This window comes from Mastacembelus armatus, chromosome 21, assembly GCF_900324485.2.
Source record: "Mastacembelus armatus chromosome 21, fMasArm1.2, whole genome shotgun sequence".
NCBI classification, from domain to species: domain Eukaryota; kingdom Metazoa; phylum Chordata; class Actinopteri; order Synbranchiformes; family Mastacembelidae; genus Mastacembelus; species Mastacembelus armatus.
This window is the reverse complement of record NC_046653.1, coordinates 7,797,290-7,822,319: the sequence shown is the minus strand read 5'-3', so window position 1 is coordinate 7,822,319 and position 25,030 is coordinate 7,797,290. Positions and strand designations below refer to the sequence as shown.

Below are 25,030 nucleotides of genomic sequence, written 5' to 3'. Positions count from 1 at the left end.
AGAGGAAGAGGGAGGGATAATTTAACAATATAAACAGCCACTGTGTCAAGGTCCTGTGTTACAGCATTTGTTAAAATGCTTCTGAAATGTCTTAATTTGTCATAATTGGGGGGAAAAAAAAACTTTATGAACCCAGACTATGTTTAAGTACGGGGAAATATTTTATGTGAAATCAGCTAAGATGCTTACATATATCAGTCTAGACCAATTGGCAGTGAAGGGTGAATAAACTGAAGGTTGCTGTATGTTGAAGTGTATTTTTGTCATGTAATCCATACCATATTTTTCAGCCTGTAAGACACGTTGCTGGAGCTACGCTAGGCTAACTGGTCACTGGCTCTGAGCTACACGGCTAGCAGGGAGCTAGCAGCTACCGCCGTTATTAGTTTTGTTGTAGAGAGAGAGAGTACTCGTGCCCCATACACCGCATGATCCCCAGTGTCTCTGTTAGCTGGAGCAGTTGCTTGGACAAACCAGCAGGAGGCAGTGTTGTCTTCCAACACCTGATTTATTACACAACAAACAAGCATAATTTTCCTCCCTACATGCATGTGCTGTCACCAAGCCCCTTCCCCCACGCGTCTCTCTAAGTTATGGTGACAGCTACATTTTCAATAAACCCAGCATGAACACAAACCCAATTCCCACAACATAACTCAACCTAACACAATAACACTGTACATAATGGAACACAAACACTGTGTCAACCAACAACTAACACTTAACAACTCCCATAATGCACCCGGCCGTCAACTCCGACTGCTGGGTCATTACAATATATGTATGTATATGTCCATCTGTCCGTCCGTCCTTCCTTCCTTCCTCTCTCGTATTGCCAGAATGCCAACACTCACTCCAAACTTTGTTCCATCTGCATACTTTACCTGCACTTTGATGTCCACAGTATATCTTTCTCTTGTGTTACATTAAGAGTTAGAGTTTAGCGTACATAAACATTTAGTTTTTTGACTTACAATATTAACTTAAACTAAGTCAAGAGAGCCAGATTCAAATTTTCTGACTTTATTAAAGTTGCTGACCATATTGTTCCTTTTGGTTTATTTGTATTTACAATAGTGCTGACCGATAAATCATATTTTTATTTTTATCAGAATATGAACACGTATGATAAATACATTACAAAACACTGTCTCAAATGTGATAAATAAGAAACCTCATCCTCAATCAATTTTTGTTATAACGATAAAGTACCTTTTGGCTGCTTTGTGCTGTGAGTTTCTGTGGATAGGTATGGACCCACATATTTAACTTCACTGCCTAGATTACCAGAGTAATTGTGTGTGTAGTCACTTCCTCATCTGAGCAGCTACTGTCTGTCAGTTGTACTGCATTGCTGAGTTTTCTGAACTGTGTACCAATTAAAGCAGAAAGACATTGCAGCTTTATAGCTAAAATACACACTTAAATATTTGTCACTAGTTGTATCATTTGCAATATTAAGCTTTATTGCACATTGCAGATTTTCCTCATCATGCAGGCCTAATTTATTACACAGATCAGAAAGCAAGACATAATTCTGACCAAATGTAATGTAAAATGACAAAGATTGACAGCTCATGACAAATCTCATTTACATTGTCAGATTAAATAAAAAGTGGAAAGTAATGAATTTCTTGGAAAAAGTTTTCTTGCAGTATATAAGGACTGGTATTGACACTGACTTGTCAGACCAGAGAAACAGAGTGGCACGCTCCATCTTACATTGCTTTACAGAAGAGTTTTTGTAAAGCACTGACAAGCACCTGACCCTGAAAAAGTGATTTAATGGAGCGCCACCCATTAACATTTTGAGTCATACCGTTCCTTCGACTGTGTGTGGTTCTGTATTTGTGTATGTACTTGTGCGTATGTCGACTCAATATGTTGTTGAACAACCAGCTTTATGTAGTCATCTGTCCAGTGCAGTGTCGATGTCATTAATCACACACTCAATGTGGCGGAGAAAGGGAGTGAGCAGGGAGAGAGAAAGGGCCAGGCTGGGGTTGTAATCTTTACAAGGCACCTAGGGAGAGATGTGGAAGGATGTGTGAGGAAAGAAAGAAAAGAGGGAGCAGAGATGGGAGAAAAGGGGAATCGGACAGAGGGAGCTATATATATATATATATATATATATATATAAGTTTGTGTCAATCACAATGTATATGTGTGAAAAAATATAAGATATATAGACTGTAGTTTGTTTTTACCCTAAATGATAACGGTAGGCACTTTTTTTATTATGTAGTAAACTCAAATAAGTTTCATAAGGAATTGGTCAAACTGACTACAAAAATGTAAACGGGGTGTATGAACTGTCATGACATTTACAGCGACTCTTTTAAGGACTGGACACACATGTATGTTGATACATTTGTACACTGTAAGCAAAGTGTTGTGAATGATGGTTTTCACAAAGGAGGTTTATTTACATTGGTTGCATCCTGTGTTTTAGGAAGGAGATTTCCTGGTTCGGACTCACCATGTTGAATACTGTGATGGGGGGATTCTGGACCCAGATGACATCCTCAGTGATCTTGTGGAAGACAAGGACAAGGTAAAAACCTCTCAGGGCAGCATTTTATGTTTTGTGTGTTGCTCTTTTAAGTGTGATAGTGTGAATAAATAGAAAGCTTTCATTTAATTTTCTTATATTATCAAACCATCAGCACTTTGAACAGGTTTTGTCTTCTTCCCTGTCACAAGCAGCCATTTAACATTTATCTTCTTAATTATTGCTCATGAACTGGAACCTGAGCGTGTGAGGTTAGAATTTAACAACCATTAATTCAAATGGCCCGTTTCCTAAATGACCAACAGTTGACAGAGTATACAGACATGCTGTGACTAACCAAATATTGAGCCTGGCTGTTCATAAAGAAGAGGAACAAGTGCCACACACCTCGTGTTCACATCATAGAGTTCCAAAATAACTGAATTTATGTTAGCTGATTTTATTCCTTAGATTTTTTTGATGATTCTTATATAGTGTATATAAATCTTTTGATTTATACTTGCAAATTAGTCTTATTATTGTGAGAAAGGTATAAGTGCTTTTTTTAAAAGATTTGAACACTAACTTCTATTTTGTGTGTGTATGTGTTGTGTGAGTGTGTATGCTATATACTCTAGTGTATTGAGCTGCATTGGCCTATAAGCCACTCCCTTGGACAGAATATTGCCTCACAAGCAAAATTCAAAGGGAAAAGGTTTTAACTTGCCTTTAGCATAAGGCAGTGTCATTAGCAATTCACTTTAGGAGACTTTGCAAACTCATTCCATATATTCCCTTTTTTTTAATTTTACCCTCAGGAATGTGTCATTTTTAATTTTCTGCTTTAGAAAGTCTTATTTTTTCATATTCTTTTAGACTTGCATTGTTACAATACGATAAATGGCATAGTTAATTGCATTTTGAACCATATTTTGGACTTTTAATGAATATTGAGCCGTCTGTTAGTGGCTATGCACATTAAAACAGTATCAGCATGTTTTAATGAGCCCATTTCCTATGGTGAACAGAATTTTTCATTTAGGTCACAGTTGAAGAACCTACTGGCAAGAAAATGTTATATACAGTGTATTTCCCTGTCCTCGGCTCATACTGTATGCCTTTAAGGATGTATAAATACTGCAGGATTTGTTGGGGATTCTCTGACCTAATTAAGAATAAAGTTGCATTAGTTGGCAGTTTTTCTTGAGGCCGTATGAGCCTTCAGGACAAAATAAAGTTGTGCTGTAACCAAGACACAATCCATTGATTAGTGTTGTAGTCAAGATGACCAAGACTGAAGCGAATACAGACCAAGACTAAACCAAGAGCTTTACAGGCTTGAGAGCAAGTCAAAACCAAGGCCATCTGTGTGTTGCCTTGCCTTGTAGTCAATGAACCTAAAAATTGAGGAGGATGAACTGGAAAAATACCTTTTTTATATGGATTATGAACATCAATCACTTGAAATGGGGCAATCTTAAAAATAATTATTTAAAATGCATCGAAAGCAAAAGTATCAAAGCTTCAATACATTAATGTAAAATCTGTGCATTTAGAATACATATGTAGATCAGCACAGTTTTTCAAATGGTTGCACAATGTGGAACCATAGTATCGATATGGTGCATAGTCACATCAGTTAATTTTATTACAATAGACTAAACTAATCTTTTATTATTTATTTAAAAAAAAATTCTATATGTATGTATTTTTTTTTTTTTTTAAGTATCTAATAATTAGGGTGTGAAACACTGAAAGACCGATCAAGCTTACAACACTTAAAGCCCATGGGTTGAGTAGGTAAAATTATATACAGTGGGTACGGAAAGTATTCAGACCCCTTTAAATTTTTCACTCTTTGTGTCATTGCAGCCATTTGCCAAAATCAAAAAAGTTCATTTTATTTCTCATTAATGTACACTCAGCACCCCATCTTGACAGAAAAAAACAGAAATGTAGAAATTTTTGCAAATTTATTAAAAAAGAAAAACTGAAATATCACATGGTCATAAGTATTCAGACCCTTTGCAGTGACACTCATATTTAACTCACATGCTGTCCATTTCTTCTGATCCTCCTTGAGATGGTTCTGCTCCTTCATTGGAGTCCAGCTGTGTTTAATTAAACTGATTGGACTTGATTAGGAAAGGCACACACCTGTCTATATAAGACCTTACAGCTCACAATGCATGTCAGAGCAAATGAGAATCATGAGGTCGAAGGAACTGCCCAAGGAGCTCAGAGACAGAATTGTGGCAAGGCACAGATCTGGCCAAGGTTACAAAAGAATTTCTGCAGCACTCAAGGTTCCTAAGAGCACAGTGGCCTCCATAATCCTCAAATGGAAAAAGTTTGGGATGACCAGAACTCTTCCTAGACCTGGCCGTCCAGCCAAACTGAGCAATTGTGGGAGAAGAGCCTTGGTGAGAGAGGTAAAGCAGAACCCAAAGATCACTGTGGCTGAGCTCCAGAGATGCAGTAGGGAGATGGGAGAAAGTTCCACAAAGTCAACTATCACTGCAGCCCTCCACCAGTCGGGGCTTTATGGCAGAGTGGCCCGACGGAAGCCTCTCCTCAGTGCAAGACACATGAAAGCCCGCATAGAGTTTGCCAAAAAACACATGAAGGACTCCCATACTATGAGAAATAAGATTCTCTGGTCTGATGAGACCAAGATTGAACTTTTTGGCGTTAATTCTAAGCGGTATGTGTGGGGAAAACCAGGCACTGCTCATCACCTGCCCAATACAATCCCTACAGTGAAACATGGTGGTGGGAGCATCATGTTGTGGGCGTGTTTTTCAGCTGCAGGGACAGGACGACTGGTTGCAATTGAAGGAAAGATGAATGCGGCCAAGTCCAGAGATATCCTAGAAGAAAACCTCTTCCAGAGTGCTCAGGACCTCAGACTGGGCCGAAGGTTCACCTTTCAACAGGACAATGACCCTAAGCACACAGCTAAAATAACAAAGGAGTGGCTTCGGAACAACTCTGTGACCGTTCTTGACTGTCCCAGCCAGAGCCCTGACCTAAACCCAATTGAGCATCTCTGGAGAGACCTGAAAATGGCTGTCCACCAACGTTCACCATCCAACCTGACAGAACTGGAGAATATCTGCAAGGAAGAATGGCAGAGGATCCCCAGATCCAGGTGTGAAAAGCTTGTTGCATCATTCCCAAGACGACTCATGGCTGTACTAGCTCAAAAGGGTGCTTCTAGTCAATACTGAGCACAGGGTCTGAATACTTATGACCATGTGATATTTCAGTTTTTCTTTTTTAATAAATTTGCAAAAATTTCTACATTTCTGTTTTTTTCTGTCAAGATGGGGTGCTGAGTGTACATTAATGAGAAATAAAATGAACTTTTTTGATTTTGGCAAATGGCTGCAATGACACAAAGAGTGAAAAATTTAAAGGGGTCTGAATACTTTCCGTACCCACTGTATATTGAACGGTGTATTTGAACTCAAAATTGGAACCTTAACCAGTGTTTCCTCCCAGGCCACGCAGCCTGTTTGTTAGGTAAAATAAAAGCTTTCTTGCCCTCCGCTCTCTACTGTTAAGACATTGGCTGTTGATGGCTGATGCAACAAGTATACCCGCCGGGCGTCATTGATCGATCTCAGCACACATTGGTTGAGTCTACAGGTTCTAAAACCAAAAACAGAGAGCGCTGCCATGACTGCTATAACATGATTGCCTGTTACTGTAATGACTGTGATGACAAGCCATCCTTATGTGTCTTTTAGTGTCAAATTTTATCTCTAAATCAATATTTTTTTTAAATATATAATTACTTAAACATTTTTTTTGAAGTTTGACCGAATGACAGCCGAATCTGTGACACACCCTACCACACTTGGAAAAGATGAAATTAACTTAAACGGAAGAGAAGATTTTAAACTTACCTCCAACTTATTCCAACTTACTCATTAGTCTTCAGGGGTCTTCTGATTGATGTCATCACGTCACCTAACTCAACCCATGAAATTATAGCTCAAAATGACCTCTTAGCTTTGTTTTGCCAAATGACATTTGAGGAAATAGATCTTTGCGGAACAATTGTGTTTTTAAAAGGTCTATCATGCAAATAATTTTACAGGCTTGAGTCTTTAAAAAATATGCCAAAGAGAAAACTAAATTATTTTTGATAATGTTTTATCTTTTTACCAGCAGTTGTCTTCATTAACTTTAAGTGAGTTTTACCAAATGACATTTTACCACTTTAATCCTACGATATTCTGCCAATTTTGTGTTTTTCATACGATTATGAACAGGGATCTTGAAAATGATGTGAAATTAACCTTTTAAAACAATATTAAGCCGTTTTTCTTCAAAAATAGAAAATTAGTTGCTTATGGAAGTAAAAATCTAGGTGCCACGTCACTGTCCCATGTGTGGTGTAGCATGTTTATGCAGGTGCATCTTTGAAGTCTGAAAGAATAGTTTGCAGCCTTGTCTGGCTGGTCATTTCTCCAGCAGACGGCCACGAAGAGAAGCCTGAAACCAGAGGAGGTTCTTGCAAAGGGGCTGTTGACCACCTAGACCAGGTAAGCACAATTATACATGAATTATTTGCCAAATAATTTACTGTTACTCATGATTTATTATTGTCTGATATAGCCATAGACTTACTTAATTTTATTCTGTATTTTTGTATTTATCAAAATAAGAAGGATGTGTATAAATGTATTCATGTAATCTGATCATTCCATTTTCTTTTACAGGTTTGTGGCACCCACTCCTGCCGTCAGCAGACACACAAGTACTGGCCTGTGTCTACTCTACTACAATAGACATATCATGCTATAATGCCTATGTCCTGTTCACCTCTGTGGACCCCAGCTGGAACAGTGCCTATTGCTTTAGGTGGCGACTTGGAGCAGGTTGGCAGAGCTCTTATCATTTGCCCAGAAAACCGACTGCAGCCAGCCTGATTCTACAAGCCTAGGGCCGGGTCCATGGTCAGGAGGGGGAAGAGGAGAAGGAGGAGCCACAGCCAGGGCCCACCAGAAAGCGGAGGCAGGTGTCTTGTGCCCACAGCACAGAAGGGTATGGAACCAGTGTGCCAAATGTGGAGCACATGCATATAAAATGCACCCCACAGTGATCTGTGCTTTATGCCTTAAATTGTGAACACACAAAAGTGTGTATGAAAAGTTTTTTTTGAATAAACTTCCATTGGGCCTGAAAAATCAGTGTTATCAATTATTGACCTAGTCAAGGCTGTAATAACCTTATCCAGAATATTCCACTTTGCACCTCTTTTTTTTGGAAAATATTGCATATTCTGTGTTTTTTCCATTGAAAAAATCAGGGGTTCTTATGACAAAGGGCCTAAAAATAATAAAAAGCTTTATTGTTGGGTCTGAAGTTGTTGAAAAGATTTGATACGGTGAAAGTGAAAAAAAAAAATGTGTATAAAAGATTTTTATTACACTCTTATGAAAGCAACTGTTTTGGTACACAAGAGTAAAAAGTGTAACTTAATTTTTAAGGTGCCTCAAGGGTTAAAGAAAGTGTGCTCCTTTCAGCTCAGCAAGACTAATTTTAACTGTTTTGTTTGGCAAATTATATTTTCTAGAAAACTGTATTTGGGCTGTATTTCCAGATGTATTACCAAAGATCGTCGGACAAATTTGAATAAAGTTCAACATATCCTATATCATATGAAAGCAGAAAGTCTCACGATTCAAAGGGTATAAAGCAATTTAGGATTGAATTATCACAGTGACTACAGTTTCTTAATGTTTAACAGGAGTAAAACGCTAAGAAAAACACCACTTCTTACGTTTGCTGATGTGTACAGACCCACACCTGTACTGAAACAGCAAGTGTTGCATATCAGTTTTTTCACAAGAATCCAGGGAACATAAATGTCTCCAGGTTTTTAGTCCAAAAGACATATTATCCTTGAGTAAAAGCCATAAAACCATCGTCCTTCGCTTTTCAGTTCTCATTGAAAAGTTTTAATCCTGTTTGTTTTACGGTTGATTTTGCCGTTTATTCACTACAAAAAGACAAACAGACGGTAGATCTACATTCTGCAGGCTTCTGTAAATTACATGAGGTCAAAACCAAACTTGTGCGTTGCGTTTTACAGCTTAAGTCAGTATGAAAACCAATGGGAGTCACGACTCACAGGCAAAACCCACCCAGGGGGAGAGAACAACTTCTGTCAGTAAAATCAGCTAGCTGCATTGTTTATCATATGTCAAATGACTGACATATGTTGTAGCCAATGAAAAACTGTTTCCAACGATGTATCACACTGTAAGCTTTGACAAGGGGAGGGGGGATTTAAATAACCCCCACTCCTACAGTACTGTTTCCCTGACAACCCTGGGCACGCAGTGGGCGCAGCTACAGGGGAAGGGGAGTCTTAAGTCATAAGTCTAGTACAGTATGACCGAGCCATATTCTGACCTTTTCACAATAAACTACAAAGTGTTTCCTTTCCAGTGATACCAAGCTCATCAGTATAACCCTTAAAATGTAATGACAACAGCTAGTTTAATTTGGGTATGCATTTTTCTGCTTTTGCACAAAAGGGGGGGGCGGCTTTTATTTTTCTTTTTATCTTATCTTTTGTTTGCTTCATGATAAAAATATTTTGCATCTCAGAATCAATCCATTTCAATTCCAGGTTGTACAGTAACAAAATAGGAAGAAGGCAAAGGTGGGTGAATACTTTTGCGTGGCACTGTAAGTGCTCCACCTCAAAAGAGTCTTCTGCAGCATATATGCCCTGTGATTCTGTGTTGCTCTCTGTTTTTCTCTACTTCCTCACACATTCACACCTTGACCTCCTATTAACCCAATGCCCACCTTATTGACATTTTTCAAAACTATATGCAGTGGGTGAAGTTAGGATCAGACCAAGGGGGTTATTTACACTTTAATGAATCCAAAATTGTTAGTCCAACTTAGAATTGACTCCAAAAAAGAACCAGGAGCACATCCTTGGTTAACACAGACCATGACCTATAGAATTGAAGATATACAGTACAGCACATACTAAACCACAACTCAGGGGCCAGATGACTCTGTAACAGGAGTAGTAACAAAGTCAGGGGACTGGCAACTGACCAGGGGATTGCCGTTATGAGAGGCTGTTGCCATGGCGGTGTAGCAGTTAAGAGAGCAGCATGCACTGGTCCTGCTGTTGGCTGCTGTGCCACAGTGATCTAGTTTGTAGTGCTTTCTTAGTGGAGGTGTTACAGTTCCATCTGTAATCAGTCAGAGCAGCATGCAGATTGTACTGTACTGGTTTTAAGGCCAAAACAAATCTGTGGTTTGTAAATGAATCATTGTTTGATAAGTATTGTGCGACTGTTTTCTACTAACAATCTCACAGCAGAATGCTTCATATTTTATAGAAACAAGGTGAACAGTCAAGTGCAACAACACATTCATCAGTTACACCTAGCGTACAGCCCAAGTGTTCTCTTGCAAGACTTTCCAGGGAAAACAAATAACCCTGCCCCTAAGGTAGCTGTTTGTGCACTTACTGTTTAGATGAAGTGTTCCAAGCATGCCAGCCAGGTAGCTAAAATTAGTGCCAGCCAAAGTTATGGATAGCAAATGGGGCTACCATTTTAATTAATGGAGTCGATTCTGATCCACTAGGTCTCGATACGATTTGATTCAAAATTGACTCATTTAATGTTATTTCCATTTCCAAACCAATTCTGCTTGGTGATGTAAGAGACTGATGTTGAGTAATGTCTATTAAAAATGGTTTCGGAGATTTGTGGTATTTCCGCAATATTTTAACTGTGGTTGGCATAGCTTGCTTATGGCTTTGCTTTTTGTCCCACTCTTCTTTGTCGTGATACTTTTTGAATCTAAAATGCTGCTACACGTCTGCCTTCAGGCCTGACATGTCACTGTTGTAGCTTCTGTCATGTTGTGGTTCTCCTTCACAGGGGGATTAAACTCCTTGCGCAAGTCTCGCAAGCGTTGTGTAATGTGATTAGTCCACAGAGCATGCCGGAAAATATTTTAAAATCGATTCATGAATTTTATGAATCGATATCAAATCTTTCAATTGAAGGTCAATTTGAATCAGAAAATCTTTTTTTTTTTTTTTTTTTTTTTAAACCAAGCCCCAACACCAAATGGTAAATTCACATTCAGACAACAAAGAGAAAATTTATAGTAAAAATTAAGATTGAATTATTTTAGGCTGCAATTTATTTTGTTTTTTGGACTTTATAAATGGAGAACAAGGTGAAAATATTGACAGTGACATTGCTACTGTATAAACATTTCATAAGAAACATGTTAGCAAACACTTGTTCGTTACTTAATTCTATTCAGTCACACGTAATAGAGTTAGTCAACACAGTAACAGCAACAAGACAGTACTCAATTCATTGGCACCAAAAAGGCTCAGACAGAAGCAAAAGCTTATTAATGCTATCCTACTTCAACAATCTTAGCTACACTTCAAAAGAAGAAAATGGTAATGGGGAAAAAAAGTCAACATACAGCAGACACCTAGCAACTGTAGCATTCATGTCAAGGTGCAAATGTAAACCAAAGCTAACTCTACTTTTTGTTCAGTTTTGGTGATTCCTGAAGACAGTATTTAAAAAAACAAAACAAAACAAACAAACAAAAAAAACAATCCACGGAGTGCTTGATGTCAAAAAGGAGGAAACGAGTCAGTGAAATTATTAGATAAGCATTGGCTCATTTGAATAGTAGGTCAGTATTTAAAACCTGTTTAGCTGGTTTTAATATCGAGTTATAATGACTGATAAATATATTCTATATTTTTAGATATTTTGCATTTTTATCTCAAATATATCCAATATCCCTTTTTATGTCCTCAACTCTCATTACTAGTTAAATCATTTTAACATCCTGTTAAAATTGAACAAAACTTTGCTGCATAAAAAACAAATATAAAATCACATGCATACCACATTTTAATTAGCCTGGCCAGCCAGAGCCACCCCTTTCTTAGCAAGAGAATGTGGGTCTGGGCCACAGTCGTCATTTGCGTCATATTGTTCTTTTCTCTGATTGGTTTATTCTGCCTCCATTGGTCCGCCCCCTGGAAACCCATGACACTCCAGACTAATTCTTTGTATAGAATAGAAAAAGAGTTAGGCCAGGCTTCATTTTAATACTGGGATCAAATAAAATGCCATAAATGAATTCCCCAAAACACACATGGTGAGACGCACACACAGAAATAAACCATTTTTTCAGTTTGCTGAAGATCAGTACAAAATGATATTCAGCAATACACACCTCTGAGCACCAGATATTGCACATGAAATGAATGTGTGAAATATTCATTGAATTCTGAGGCAAGGCTCTCACAGTATTACTGAGCTGAGATGAATAAATGGCCCCTAATCCTAGATGAGTGTTTTACTGCAGGCAAACTCAGACTGCCTGGCTTAGGTTTATAAACACAAAGAAAGCAGAGAGGAGTTTTGAGTTCTGCTGAAGACAGAGGTCAGAAATACAGTTTCAGTAATCCATAGTTGAAATATATTTAGATGATGCAGTGGAGTGTGAGTGCTCAAATTTATGAGCTAATATTGGTGCTCTGAGTAAAGAAACAGCCAGCAGCACAGCATGTTAAGTGATTTCTTGTGTTTATTTACCATCATTTTACCTTTGGATGAAAGGGTTTTATCAATTCCATCTCTGTATGCTGAGGCCATAGATAGATTTAAATATGTTAAGCTTAGCTTAGCCCAAAGACTGGAAGCACAGCGAAATGTTTAGGTTTGTTCTTTTCCCAACAGTGCAACACTGGATTGTTGAAACTGATGGAATTAGTAATGTATTTGATTTGGAAATAAAATATATAAGATACACAGACTTTTTAAGACACCATTATGAAACGGGCCACTTAAATGTTGACTTGGAGGTTTGTTGTTTGCGTGTAAGTTGTGTCAAACTGTTCTATAAAAATATACACCTGCATATTTAGGTAAGAGGTGAACAGTAAAGACTGAAAACTGTTAATCCTTTTTGGAAATGTAACTTTACACCTCCCCTAACTTGACCCTTAACTTTATTATCCTAATGTCTCCCTTGCATGTTGTTTTTCAAGCACACTTGAACACAGCTTTATGCAAAGGTAGACGAAAAGTAAGCAGTAAATATGGATTCCGTTCATCATTTTCTGTGGAACTAGAAGGGTACTTCCTAATGTATTTTTCCCATTTTGTAGATATTGCAGAAATGGAGTTGCAGTGACTAGGCTTTGTTTAAATGGTTAGTTGTAACACTTTGTTTTGGACCATTAATATCTCATAGTCTACATTTGATCTAACACACCCACACATTTTACAGTCATCAATGCAATCATCAGTTAACCCTAAAATCTGAGTCATAACCCTCACAGCCCTTTGAAGGTGTGTCAGAAAATGAGGATCAGCTAAAATGTTGTCACTCCCATGATCTAAAACAGGTCCTCATGAAGATGGCCATAAAGGTAGTGGTGTAAAAACATTTTTCACAAATTGCCACTGCTTTGTGCAGAGTGCAGGGGAAATGTGGAAGTGTAGATTTATATGCTTCTGCATTTACTGACATGTTGTCTGGCCACATCGTGCAGCATTAGATGAGTCTAATAAACATAAATGTTAACCATACCATGCTCATTACAGAGCGTATCAGTTTCAAGAGTATTAATTCAAAAATAAAAGCTGGGTGATTTATTTATTTAATCCTAAACTCAATATACACTTATAAAATTGAATGGCACTCCATTAACACAGTGTGTATATACTTGAGGTCTCACAACCATGCTGTTCCCTTTGAACCATGCTGAAATAACCTTGCCATGGATTAGTTAGCTTTAAAGAAAGAAACATCAACATGAAGACACAAGCTCTTTGGGGTTCCTCCACCAGTTCCTTCTTCTGAGACATATAGTTTATTTAGGCCCATAATGGTACACCAGTGTAATTTGCTCAAGAACTGTTTGTAAGTTGTCTTGTAAATTCTGTTAAAATACACTTTGAATTGATCAAACTCAAAGCCTGTCTGGTGATTATACTGTCTGGCTGGCTGATGAGATGAAACAACCTTAAATGATCTGACTTGGAGACATCAAGATGGACAGTTGGTGTACATGAGCCAAGTCAGTGGAGGATTGTGTGTGTGTGTGTGTATCTTTTCTGTCTTGTGTGTGTCTGTGTCTTTCTGTTTTCTTGGCCTATGTTGCCTTCGCTTGACAGTTGAGTGGTTAGGAGTGTCTCAGTCTGAGGAAGTGAAATATTATCTGTATTGATGCTTTGATTGTCTCCAAATAACATACTTCTGTTTTTGTTTCCCCATTTGAATGTCTTACTCTAGCCTACATTTTTAATCAAAAGTGAGAACTAATTATTCATATCTGAATATTTGTAATCTCTGCTTTTATAATTTTAGGAAAAGCTGCTCAACCTACTTTAACAATCTAATCCTTCTTTGAAATGATTTATCTAGTAAACCTAATTAATTGAAAGGTCACCACAATACTAGGAAAGTAGCCAAGTCTTTGATAATGAGGAAATTATTCAGAGCAGGTTCTCTGTCATCAGTAGGCCCTTCCTTCCCTTCTGTACTCCCTCATGAATAGTTCTCTAAATCTGTGATCATACGAACTCTGCTGATCAGTGGTAAATAACAGTAGCTGTTGTTGCTAGCAGGTCTTTGTCTCTTCCTTAACTTAGGAGCATTCATGCACATTAATGCTATATTTCCATGATATTATAGTTCATGTTACAGAAGAATTAATTAAGGGTTTGCAAAAGTTCATTTAGGATGTGTGAGTAAAAAATGATGATGTGGAGCTGCTGTACGTTTTTTTTTTTGTATGTGCACATACACAGACATAAATGTGCATGTCAAAGTAGTGTGGCCCCATTAATGTATGTGTTGCATCATTTCCAGATTGATTGCCATAATCACTGATTATGTGAACGTGTAAAAGCATTTGCAGTGGAGCTGGAATTATAACTTTTTCATTATAAGTAATTTTAGTTGAACTTTTTATAAGGCAATTAACTGTAAGTTTAAAGCTCATTATGTTTCAATGCACATTTTTAAAATTTAAGTGCAGTTTTATGTTTGGAAAGAATTACAGCCAACAATGTACTAATATTTTGCCAAATGTGTGTTTATGTATAGTTATGTACTATATATACACTATCAGTCAAAAGTTTGGACACACTATACCATTGAATTGAATGAGAAATTATGGCCAAACTTTTGACTGGTACTGTATATAGTCCATGCAATGGATTTAACAGAGTCCATTATTTAATGCTTTAATTTAGATATTAATGTAATTCTAATCAATGCATGACAGGGAAAAAAATTACTTTTATAATTTACTGTCATTTAATTGGCTTTTATAATTGAGTATTATTACCAATTTCTCATAGTTAGAAGTTAGGATTTCTCATAACAATGAGACTAAGTACATCAGTATGAAATTTAAAAGTCTCCCTGGAGAATAAAGGTCTCCCTTGAGATAAAGTGCTCACCAGCTGGTCAAAGAAGGTGTGTTTTTGCTTCCTTAAGTGTAGTTTGGAAGGTAGTACCTGGTCAAGAACAGATTTTGCTGATCTAAAGTATGTTTTTGTTTGAATTACTAAACATAAAATCAGCAGGATTGATCTAGACAGTGTGGTTAATCCTCAGGGGTTGACGAATGTGCCGGCGCATTTTGTGGAATAATGCCAAAACAAACTTAAATTACTCTGTCAGTTTTGATCGCACAGATAAGAGCAATACATCATTCGAATCTGTAAAGGATCTAGTTTTATTTGTATACACTCATAATAACGAAAAAACACTGTGCTTTTGTAAAATACAGAAAGCAGACACCGTGCGCTCTCGGTCTTCTCTGTTCTCTCTATCTGCACTGTTCATATGGCGAGCCAGGTAATTATGTGCACGCCCCTGAGAAATGGCATCAAATGTCAAGCTTCATCATAGAATTTACTCACTTTTTCTGCATGTTTGAATGATGGCACACTTACATGGGGGAAGAAACATTTTGGATGGTTCTGGACAGCAACCAAGGGTTTACTTTGTCCTTACAGGGAAAATGCGACTCAGATGACGTTTGCATCTGCATTGCATTGCACTAATTCCCTCTCAGCCACATTCCTGACTGAAAGCCTTATTATGCTGCTCATTATGCGGGTCTTCTCAGGTAAATCACATGATTATTCATGATCAGGCACACCTTGCATATGTCTTTTCAATTCAAAAAAGTGTCTTTTTTGAAAATTTAAATTAGTGTATTGTTTTCTGTGAATGAGTGAACAAGATTTTCATGTCATTTTGAAGCAAACACTCTAGGCTACACGATGCACTTCTCAAAAGTCTTGTGAACAATCTTCTGTATGTGTTTTATGGTCTTATTTCAGTGACTTAAGTTGTAGTTTTTCACTAACCATGCATAAACACTGTTTTCTCAAAAACACAATCATGTATAAACTTGCTGCTCACATATTGTTTGTGCTGATTACAGTGTTATCACACTTTAGCTGTTTAAAAGCAACTGAAAAAAGCACAAATGTCAGGGCATGTCAAAACTTGTCCAGGGCCCCAAAACACCCTTTAGACCCCAGAGGGTTAAATTGGGCTTGCTTGGTCGAGAAAACATAGATTTCCAATTTGACAGCACAGTGAGGAATTGAGCAGCATAACAGGCAAGTTGAGTAGAATAAGTGTGTTCTTGTTTTTTGTCTGTACAATGTAGTAGTTGTCCCACTAGAAATCAAAATACAACTACTGTTGGAATTTGGGTTGGTAAAGGCTTGAGGACTGTTGTTGCTTTCAGAGGCTCACAGTGTGTTGACACAGGATGGGTTTCGACTGTGTTTTTCAGTTGTCTGATGGAACTGATATGCTTCTATTTTAATTACTACAGCTGTCTATGCAAGCTGCCTAGAGGTTTGCGTTCAGCTGGTGCTATACATATATAAATGTGCCCAAAAGCACAATTTTACACTTCAGGCCTATTTTCTTCCATCAGTTAGTGATTGTACATTGGGCTTGGAGTGCTGCCAGAATGCAGTGCCTGAGCGCATCCTGCATAGACACAGGGCTGCTCTGTTACTCTGCTAATACGCTGCTCTTGCCTACAGTGTAGATATGGTGTAACCTCAACATTTATGGTAATTAAAAGAAATTAATTAAATAAAAGAGAGAAAATGACCAGGTCTTTGCTATTGCCATTAGACCTGTCAGAAATTCATGCATACTGTATGTTGCATGTAACATGTAAAATAACCACTGGATATGAGTGGATGGGTGGAATACATGCGTACAGCACAGAGATCTTGCTGGTAGGCAAGCATGATTAGAGAAATACAGATTCTCCAAGGACAGAAAAACAAAACAAAACAAAAAAACCCAACAGAAACAAAATGAAACAAAAAAAAACCAAAGACTGACAAAGACAGGTGGATGTGGGTTCTGAACGTATCAAAAGAGCCCCAGGTGAAGAGTAAGTGAATTATTCAAAAAGCTTGTGAGATTTGGCATTTCTTGAGCATAGAGAAGATGTTTCGTTATTGCAAAGATGTTATTGGCTGGGTTTGGAGAGTTTTCCTCCTTTTACCCCTCTGTCTTACAACTATCAAAACACACTCTCTAGCTTTACCAACCCTTTTCAGTCTCTCTTTGTTGTGGTTTTTCCTGTTTTCAACTTCTTATCCAACTCTCCCACTGCTATATGTGTTTGCCCTCTTTTTCTCTATTCTCCTCACTCTCTTTCTCTTATGCATCTCTTCTCTTTTCTGCTCCACATCTCACCAGCTTGGCACAGTCATTTTGGGGAGCCAAACACAAGCCAATCTGAATGAGGCAATTATTACCCTGCTGAAAGGGTTATTATGCATAATGCCCGATAATCCTCCTCTGGAGTTTTCATCATAAGTGACATGTACATTAAGTCTGTGCAGTGCATACGTTCTGAAAGAAACTTCCTAACCTTTGATGAAGAGCGGTTCAGTCCTGGTTTTGAAAATGGCAGACTTGCAGACAGATATACAACCACTGAAGCATTGATCACTAGAGCTGATGCAGTGACAATGTGAGTATTCATAGCTGATTACTCTTGTGTGACAAGAAAATAAGGACAATAGCACAGACAGCCAGTATTTGATAGAAGTCTTATGTACACCACACTGTGTAAGTTATGTGCTTGTGTATGAAGGTACTTGATAAGGTTCTTGTAGCATGTTGTGTGTGTGTGTTGCTGTTTAACATGTCGACATTAATTGAACCGTGACCCAGATCAAAACATTGAGATTGAGAGGAATTATAAAAGCATGCAGACATATTGAGAAGCAGAACTTGCGTGGGTGGCCTCTGAGACAGTCCACCTTTAATAATGACATTTTAATCACAGGCAATTTACAAAATCCTGATACTTAACTGAAGCAGACAGCCATTTAACAAAGCCCATTGTTCACCTTTAACCTATGTGTTAAGCTAAGAAATCATATTAATGATGTGTTAAGTATTAATAAATGATAATTGTGTTTTTTTTTTTTTTTTGTAGCTGTGCTGATAGCATTAAGTCTAAGGGGATGAGGGACTTTTACTATAAGCTTTTAATAAAGAATGAATTCTTCATTTCTATTTCCTAGTCCAATAACAGTTATATGATTTATTTATTTATTTATTTTTTAATGCTTAACCACAGACTCAGTGCATCTGATAAAAAAGCGTACCTATTAAAGAACCGTGCTTTCTGTTGATATTTTACTGGGCCTGCACATCCATCCATCCGTCCATACCCGCTTATTCCTTAACCAGGATCATGGGGATCTGCTGGAAGGCAGGGGTACACCCTGGACCGGTCACCAGTCCATCACAGGGCCACTTAGATACACACACACTCACTCTTTCCTGGTCAATCAACCTAACACCAATCAACCTAACATGCATGTTGTTGGACTGTGGGAGGAAACCACAGTAAACCCATGCAAGCACAGGGAGAACATGCAAACTCCACACAGAAAGGCCGCGTTGTGAACTGAGGCAACAGTGCCTACCACTCAGCCACTGGTCCTGCACATTTAATGTGTAATAATTATATTAATTTTAAAGTGTAATTATTGATTATAGGTTAGATAATCTTAACCACTGAAAAAAACACATTGGCCTCTTGCAAGTAACTTGTACTGGCGCTTGTGTTTGTACCAGACCTTGCATTTCACCATTAACCTGACACTGAAATCAGTTATAAAGTTCATCTGGGATGAAAGAAAAAAAAGCTTTTATATAGTCCTGTTTCTTTTCTTTCAAATTTATAAGACCTGTTTGTTGTAATCTTAAGACATTTTGTGATAAAGATGCTTTATAAAACTATTCTTCTTTATTTCTCCTTTCTGTTGTTTTTCCAGCTGATCTAAATCATATTTATCAGTAGAGCAACTGAGTCCAAACATATTTTCCTTATAAAGTTTGGTGTCATCATGTTTCTCATACATGCCCGACACACACAGTGTGGTCATGCAATACTAACCGTTTTCTACCCACCTTTAACCCCTCAGCCCTGCATATGGCGTGGCAAACGGCCCGGAATAATGTTGACCTTCCATTAAAGAAAGCAGCGCAGCTTATTGCTTTCACACATTTCACTGCTTTAATTTACTGCACATCCTAGTGTGTAGGTATGTATAGCACCACACATAAGTAGAGGTGGGATTTATGTTTCAATGGTGTGTTTGTTGTGGTGTACCTGATGGCAGTGGAGTAGGTGTGAATGGTTTGATTACTTGCTTATTTTGGTCTTTTTTTTTTTTTATAAGTAACTGCAAGCACCCAGATTATCTGCTGTGCTTAAACAATATAAGTCATGATGAAAAATGGGGAAAAAAACAAAACTGAGGTTTAACTTGCAGAGATCAAGTTGGGTAACTGCCCTGCCTTTTCTCCCATTTTGATGCATTTCTAAAATGTAAAATTTTCAAGAGTTGTTTCCAGGTCTGAATTTCTTTGAAATGATAGTAATAATTCTATGTTATAAACATCGTTGCAGATCATAGAAGTATGACTTTGTAACACAAAAACATAATTTGTTCTAAATAGATCATCCTCTCTCATTAAAGGCATTCATACCAACAGAAACCTGCTCCAGGCACTATTTCAGCAAGTTTATGCCGTGACAAACATCCATAGCCAAAGCACTAAATAGATCTAAATGTCAGCTTGTGTGTATGTATGTGTTTATCACACATTACCATGTATGAATGTGATCACTTGCTCTCCTAGTCCTTCAAAAGGGCACAAAAACCATAAAATCCTCTGCCAGTCTGTTGGAGGTGTGACTTGAAAAATAATTAGTGTCATTTTTCATATTTAGCCGACATTTCTCATTGTGTAGTAATCATATATGTTGTTTTTTCTTCCCCCCATTGACGGATTGTCTTCTGTGTGTCTGTGTGTGTGTGTGTGTGTGTGTGTGTGTGTGTGTGTGTGTGTGTGTGTGTGTGTGTGTGAGAGAGAGAGAGAGCGAGCAGGTGTATCCTTGAGAAGGGTAGAAAGACGATAAACCTTCTTTCTACAGGAGCTGAGATATCTGCTATTACTTGAATTGTGAATTATATTTGATGAGGCTATGGCCTCATTGGTAAATTGTGGTACACTGACACATATATCAGTCTACAGTGACAGTCATCATATATTATGAAAGGACCCAGAACTATATGTGCATATGTGTATGTAAGTGTGTAGTGAATCATCAGCTTTTAGTGATATGTCTTATAAAACTGTATGTGACATGTTATGCAGTGATTTACAGTGGTGTTGGGCTGTCTATAAAATGAATAATCCTTTCTGTTTCTGGTGAAGGATAAAAGGGGATATGGTCATTACTGAGGGTTGAACCGGGATCCATTATAAAAGATAATGCTGCTTTTGCGTAATAACTGCGTCTGTGTGTGAGTTTGGGGGTGTGGCCTGTGGTCAGAGCTGTGGAGCGTTTTTAAATTTTTTTTTTTTTAAATCTTAATCTTGTCACTTAACCTTAATGGAGACTTTTCTGTGTGTGTGTGTGTGTGTGTGTGTGTGTGTGTTTTGGGGGGGGATTGGGGGATTTGTATCATGTACAGCATGCTGCTAACAGTGGCCACTTCCTGTATGTTACACACGAACCAAACCTCGCAACGCTTTAAAAATAGCCGTGAATGGTAACGTTGTTACAGATGTTTCACCACTGGGTAAGACAATATTACTTGTGTGGCATATTTTGAATGGCCCCATAATGTTCCATTAGTTTGATTGCATACAACCCGTCACACGTGATGGGTAGAAACGATAAAATCAGAAAAGAGCAATGCTCAATTAAAGGCTGTTTTATGTTTCAATTTAATGGTTTAATTTTAATATTGTTCATTTACGACACAGGTGATGCAAGTAGATCATTCCACTTAGACACAGATACATGGAAATTAATGCTCCACACACAAATGTACTTACAGACACACACTTACATACACACCCTCACACTCTTCAGAAGCAATGAAGTGGAATAATGGACAAGGCAATAGAATAGTGGGCAGATTTTATCATTCACACTCTCTTAACCACTGGCCATCTGCTTGCTAAATGCACGCATTCTTGTCTTTGTGTCTATGGATGTGTGTATGTGTACATGTGAAGGTGCATGCCCACATGCATATGAATGGATGAGTCTTTGAAGGCTTCGATGAACACTGATCATGTTAAACTGGGTGATAACAGTTAATTCACCAGTATAGTTTCATTCAAAGGGAAGTGTGTATAAAAAACAGTCAAACCACATATGTTACACACCTGAAGTTAGTAAATAACCCAAATATAAGCCAAGTATGCACAATCAGTGTGTATGAACATAGCAGTGTAGTTGCTTCTCATGTATGATCTTCTAAATGTGTAAATGTATAAATTTGCTCATTATAAAAGTAGAAATTGTTCGAAAGTATAAATTTGGACTCCACGAAAAGGGCATTAAAACAAAACCAAGGAGTATTTTTTTTATCATAAGATATGTTTAGTCATTAAGAAATGAATCAATCAAAAAAAAACAACAAAATAACCTAAAAATTGCGATGACTACTAGAGCAGACTTAAAAGCAATGGACTGATGTTTTATGATATGTGGGGGTCTGCCTCAAGTTTCCAATTAATGGAAATATTTCATAAAGGTCATCCAGGCTTGGCTTATGTATCATTATGTGTGTTATGTAGAGAGCTTGCTCATTATGGCAGGACAAAGAAGAGACAACAGAGAGAGTTCAGCCATAATGAAGCTAAATGCTCCCTCTCACCTTCACCTCATCCCTCTGTTTTACCCATCCTCCACCTCAGCTCCGACTCTTTGCAGCAGTCATCTTCTGTGCACTCAGTCTTCTCCTGTTTTTATCTCTTATTTTCCATCTTTTGAGCTTCTTTTCAATTTGTCCATTTTTTGGCACTTTTCTCCTGTTACCTCTGTCTTAATTAACACCCCCTGTCAATCTGCTAACACTGTACACACACAGCTGATAGCAAGCTTTGTCATTTTCTTCTCTGCAATAATTTATATACCTTAATTTTTTTGGCGGCTTTTGTTTTATCTCCTTTCATTCATCATAGATCTTTTGTCCTCTATGTATAATAATACTGCCTCTTCCACTCCTCCTCCTTTCACCCCTTCACCATGTACCTGTTTCTTTCACCCTCCATCTAATGAATCCAATCATTTCTGAGTCACACCTTTGTCTGCAAGCATGTGGAGTCTTTATTTGTCAAAGGGCACATAGAGATCTGATCCAGACCTGATACATATGTTGACCCTTAGCCAACAACCAGGGGGGTTAATTGAGCAATGCCGTCTCGTAAAGAGAATGAGAACACTTGGAGAACCGAGAGAGAGAAAGAGAAGGGTGAATGAGAGAAGAGGGCAAGAATGAGACAGATAGATGCAATTTGTAAGACCACATAAGGGGGGGAAAGGAGGGTGTGAGAGAGAATGGGGTTAATTGCTAGAGTGAATAAAATGAAAGACAGAGGCAGTTGACAATTAAAGAACTGTGAAAGACAGTGAAATAAAGACAAATGATGGGTTAATAATTAATGTGTTTGATGTAGACATGAGGGGACTGCATTAGGAAACCAACCAGCAAGTTATGGAAGATTGATTTTAAGTGATAGAGAAAGGGTTAACACAGGAATTGAAATTAAACAGGCAGGATGAAAGTGTAAGGGTTAACTGTGATTATAATATGTGATGAAGCCTCTTAATTAATAAAACCAGCTGCACCTGGGACCCACCTAGAAAAGATTGATACACGGTGCAGCGTGAAATTGTGGGTGTGGGTGTTACTAATTATTATTCTTATGAAGACCACCTCCTCATGGATTCATTGTGCTGATAAATGATCTTAATGAAGTGCCTGAATGTAGGGCTTGTTAGGGATAGACTAACTAAATGACCAAATGAATAAGATCTGGTCTATCATGTGCCTGTCAAATTGTGTGCAAAGACACACAGAATGATAAGGTGTATTGGGCAGGATGATAAAATGGAAAAGCAAAAAAGCACAGAAAATCCTTTTGGAGTAGTAGATTAAATGCTCACATTTTGATTACCCCTTCATTGCTGTTTTTTCCTCCTGTTCTTCCTTTTTTTTCTCTCTCTCCTCTGCTTTCAAGAGCTTCAACGGTTTGTTGCAAGCTTCTATGATTTAATGACATTTTCAGGGATTAAAGAAAAGTAGCTTTGTGTTCTGACTGATTGAGTGGCATTTTTGATACCATATTAGAGGACTTCAAATACAATTTTGTGGGCTCCAGATCATGAAACTAAGGCTACACATCAGTCACAAATTTCATTTGGCAAAATGTGAATCAGAAGCATTAATGCATTAGCATATTTGTTCGTATAATTGGACTTCATGTTAGGATGCAACTTTTACACATTCATTTAGCAGTAGATTTTTAACAGAATCAACATTTCCTGAAGTTGATTAAAAAAAAAAAAAAGATTGCTCTTGAAATGTCAGAAATATTTTAAGTCAAAATAATATATTTTTTCCATATGTGACAAGTTACATCAGCTAAGACAGTACACAGATTTATGTGGGTGAAAAACAGCTTGACCTGTCAGTTTTATTCTGTAGTTCATTATGGTTAGATCCTATAATGAAACAGCATAATTTGCTGCTTGATCCAATGTCTTAAAACGCATTAAACTAATCTTTGAAAGTAATATACATTTTTGCTACAACAAAATTGGGCATTTGTTTGAAACATCTGAAACATTATCTGGAGACTGTAGCTATGTTATATGTATTAATGTGGGTTTTCCCTTTGAAGTACACATAATTCAGTGTCAGGATGGATTTGATTCATGGACTTGTGGAGAGATATGATCTCTTAGGAAGACTAATGTAATCACTCTGTGTTGGCCATGAGCTTTACTTTTCACCTCAATCATAGAGATGCTATAAGGACCACCTCTCATGTCAACCTTTTAAAAAGAAAAGCAGCCTGTGTGATGTGTTCTCTGTGTACTCTAGGTAGTCTGTGTGTGCATTCCAAAGAGAAATTTTGCATACATATGTTGTCTTTCCCAAACACACACACAAAGCTACCAGCCGTTAGCAGAGATTTACATACATTAACAGAGTAATGTTCTGGATGTGAGAACCTTATAATGGGTGAACCTGTCTCCGAATGTGTGAGTGATGATAACAGGCTCATTTAATTGCCTAACCCTTACACACACACACACACACACACACACACACACACACACACACACACACACACACACACACACAGATCATCAACTCTCTGAGTAGGTCACATAATTTCTGGCATTCACCTTGAGAAGGTGGAGGTAAGGCAGTATGATGGAGGGGTGGGAGAAAGGAAGTACAACCCCAATTCCAAGAAAGTTGGGACGCTGTGTAAAATCCACATAAAAACAGAATGCAAATTTGCAAATCTAATAAACCCATATTTTATTCATAATAGAACATAGAAAACATATCAAATGTTTAAACCACTAATTGAAAATATTTGGCGCATCTTGAAACAATAAACATGACATAGAAGAACCAGGACCGTTGAGCAGTTAGTATACTATATCATGCAAGAATGGGACAACATTTTCCCAAAACTCCCGGAACTGGTTTTTCTTAGTTCCTTGACATTTACACTGTTGTTAAAAGAAGAGGGGATGCTACACCGTTATAAACATGGGCCTTTACCAAGTTTTTTGAGATGTACTTATGCCATAAATGTTAAAATTTGCTTCTTTTTTTTTTCCTTAAAATGGTACATTTTCTCAGTTTAATATCTTTTGATTTGCTTTCTAGCTTCTATTATGAATAAAATATGGGCTTATGAGATATCCAAATAACTGCATTCTGTTTTCATGTAGATTTCACACAGTGTCCCAACTCTTTTGGAATTGCAGTTGTAAAAGTCAGACGGCAAGAGAGAGAATTGCAGTCAGAGGTAATAAGAATTGTTCAGAGATGTTTTCATAAACTGTGTCAGAGCTTTATTTTTGGGAAGGAA

At 37.6% G+C, this 25,030-nt stretch overlaps 1 protein-coding gene and 1 long non-coding RNA gene across 7 annotated transcripts in view; both read left to right on the top strand.

Annotated features, from left to right (window-relative positions):
• Nucleotides 1–25,030, top strand: part of LOC113123303 (partitioning defective 3 homolog B-like) — a 206,404-nt gene that overhangs the window by 8,957 nt on the left and 172,417 nt on the right. For all 6 annotated transcript variants that reach the window (XM_026295230.1, XM_026295229.1, XM_026295228.1 and 3 more), the window contains exon 3: nt 2,453–2,554. In XM_026295230.1, coding sequence (XP_026151015.1) covers nt 2,453–2,554 — 102 coding nt within the window. The remainder of the gene's footprint in view (nt 1–2,452; nt 2,555–25,030) is intronic.
• On the top strand, nt 6,964–7,689 carry LOC113123304 (uncharacterized). The gene is made up of 2 exons (XR_003294951.1): nt 6,964–7,044; nt 7,222–7,689. It is a non-coding gene; the product is annotated as an uncharacterized LOC113123304 (long non-coding RNA).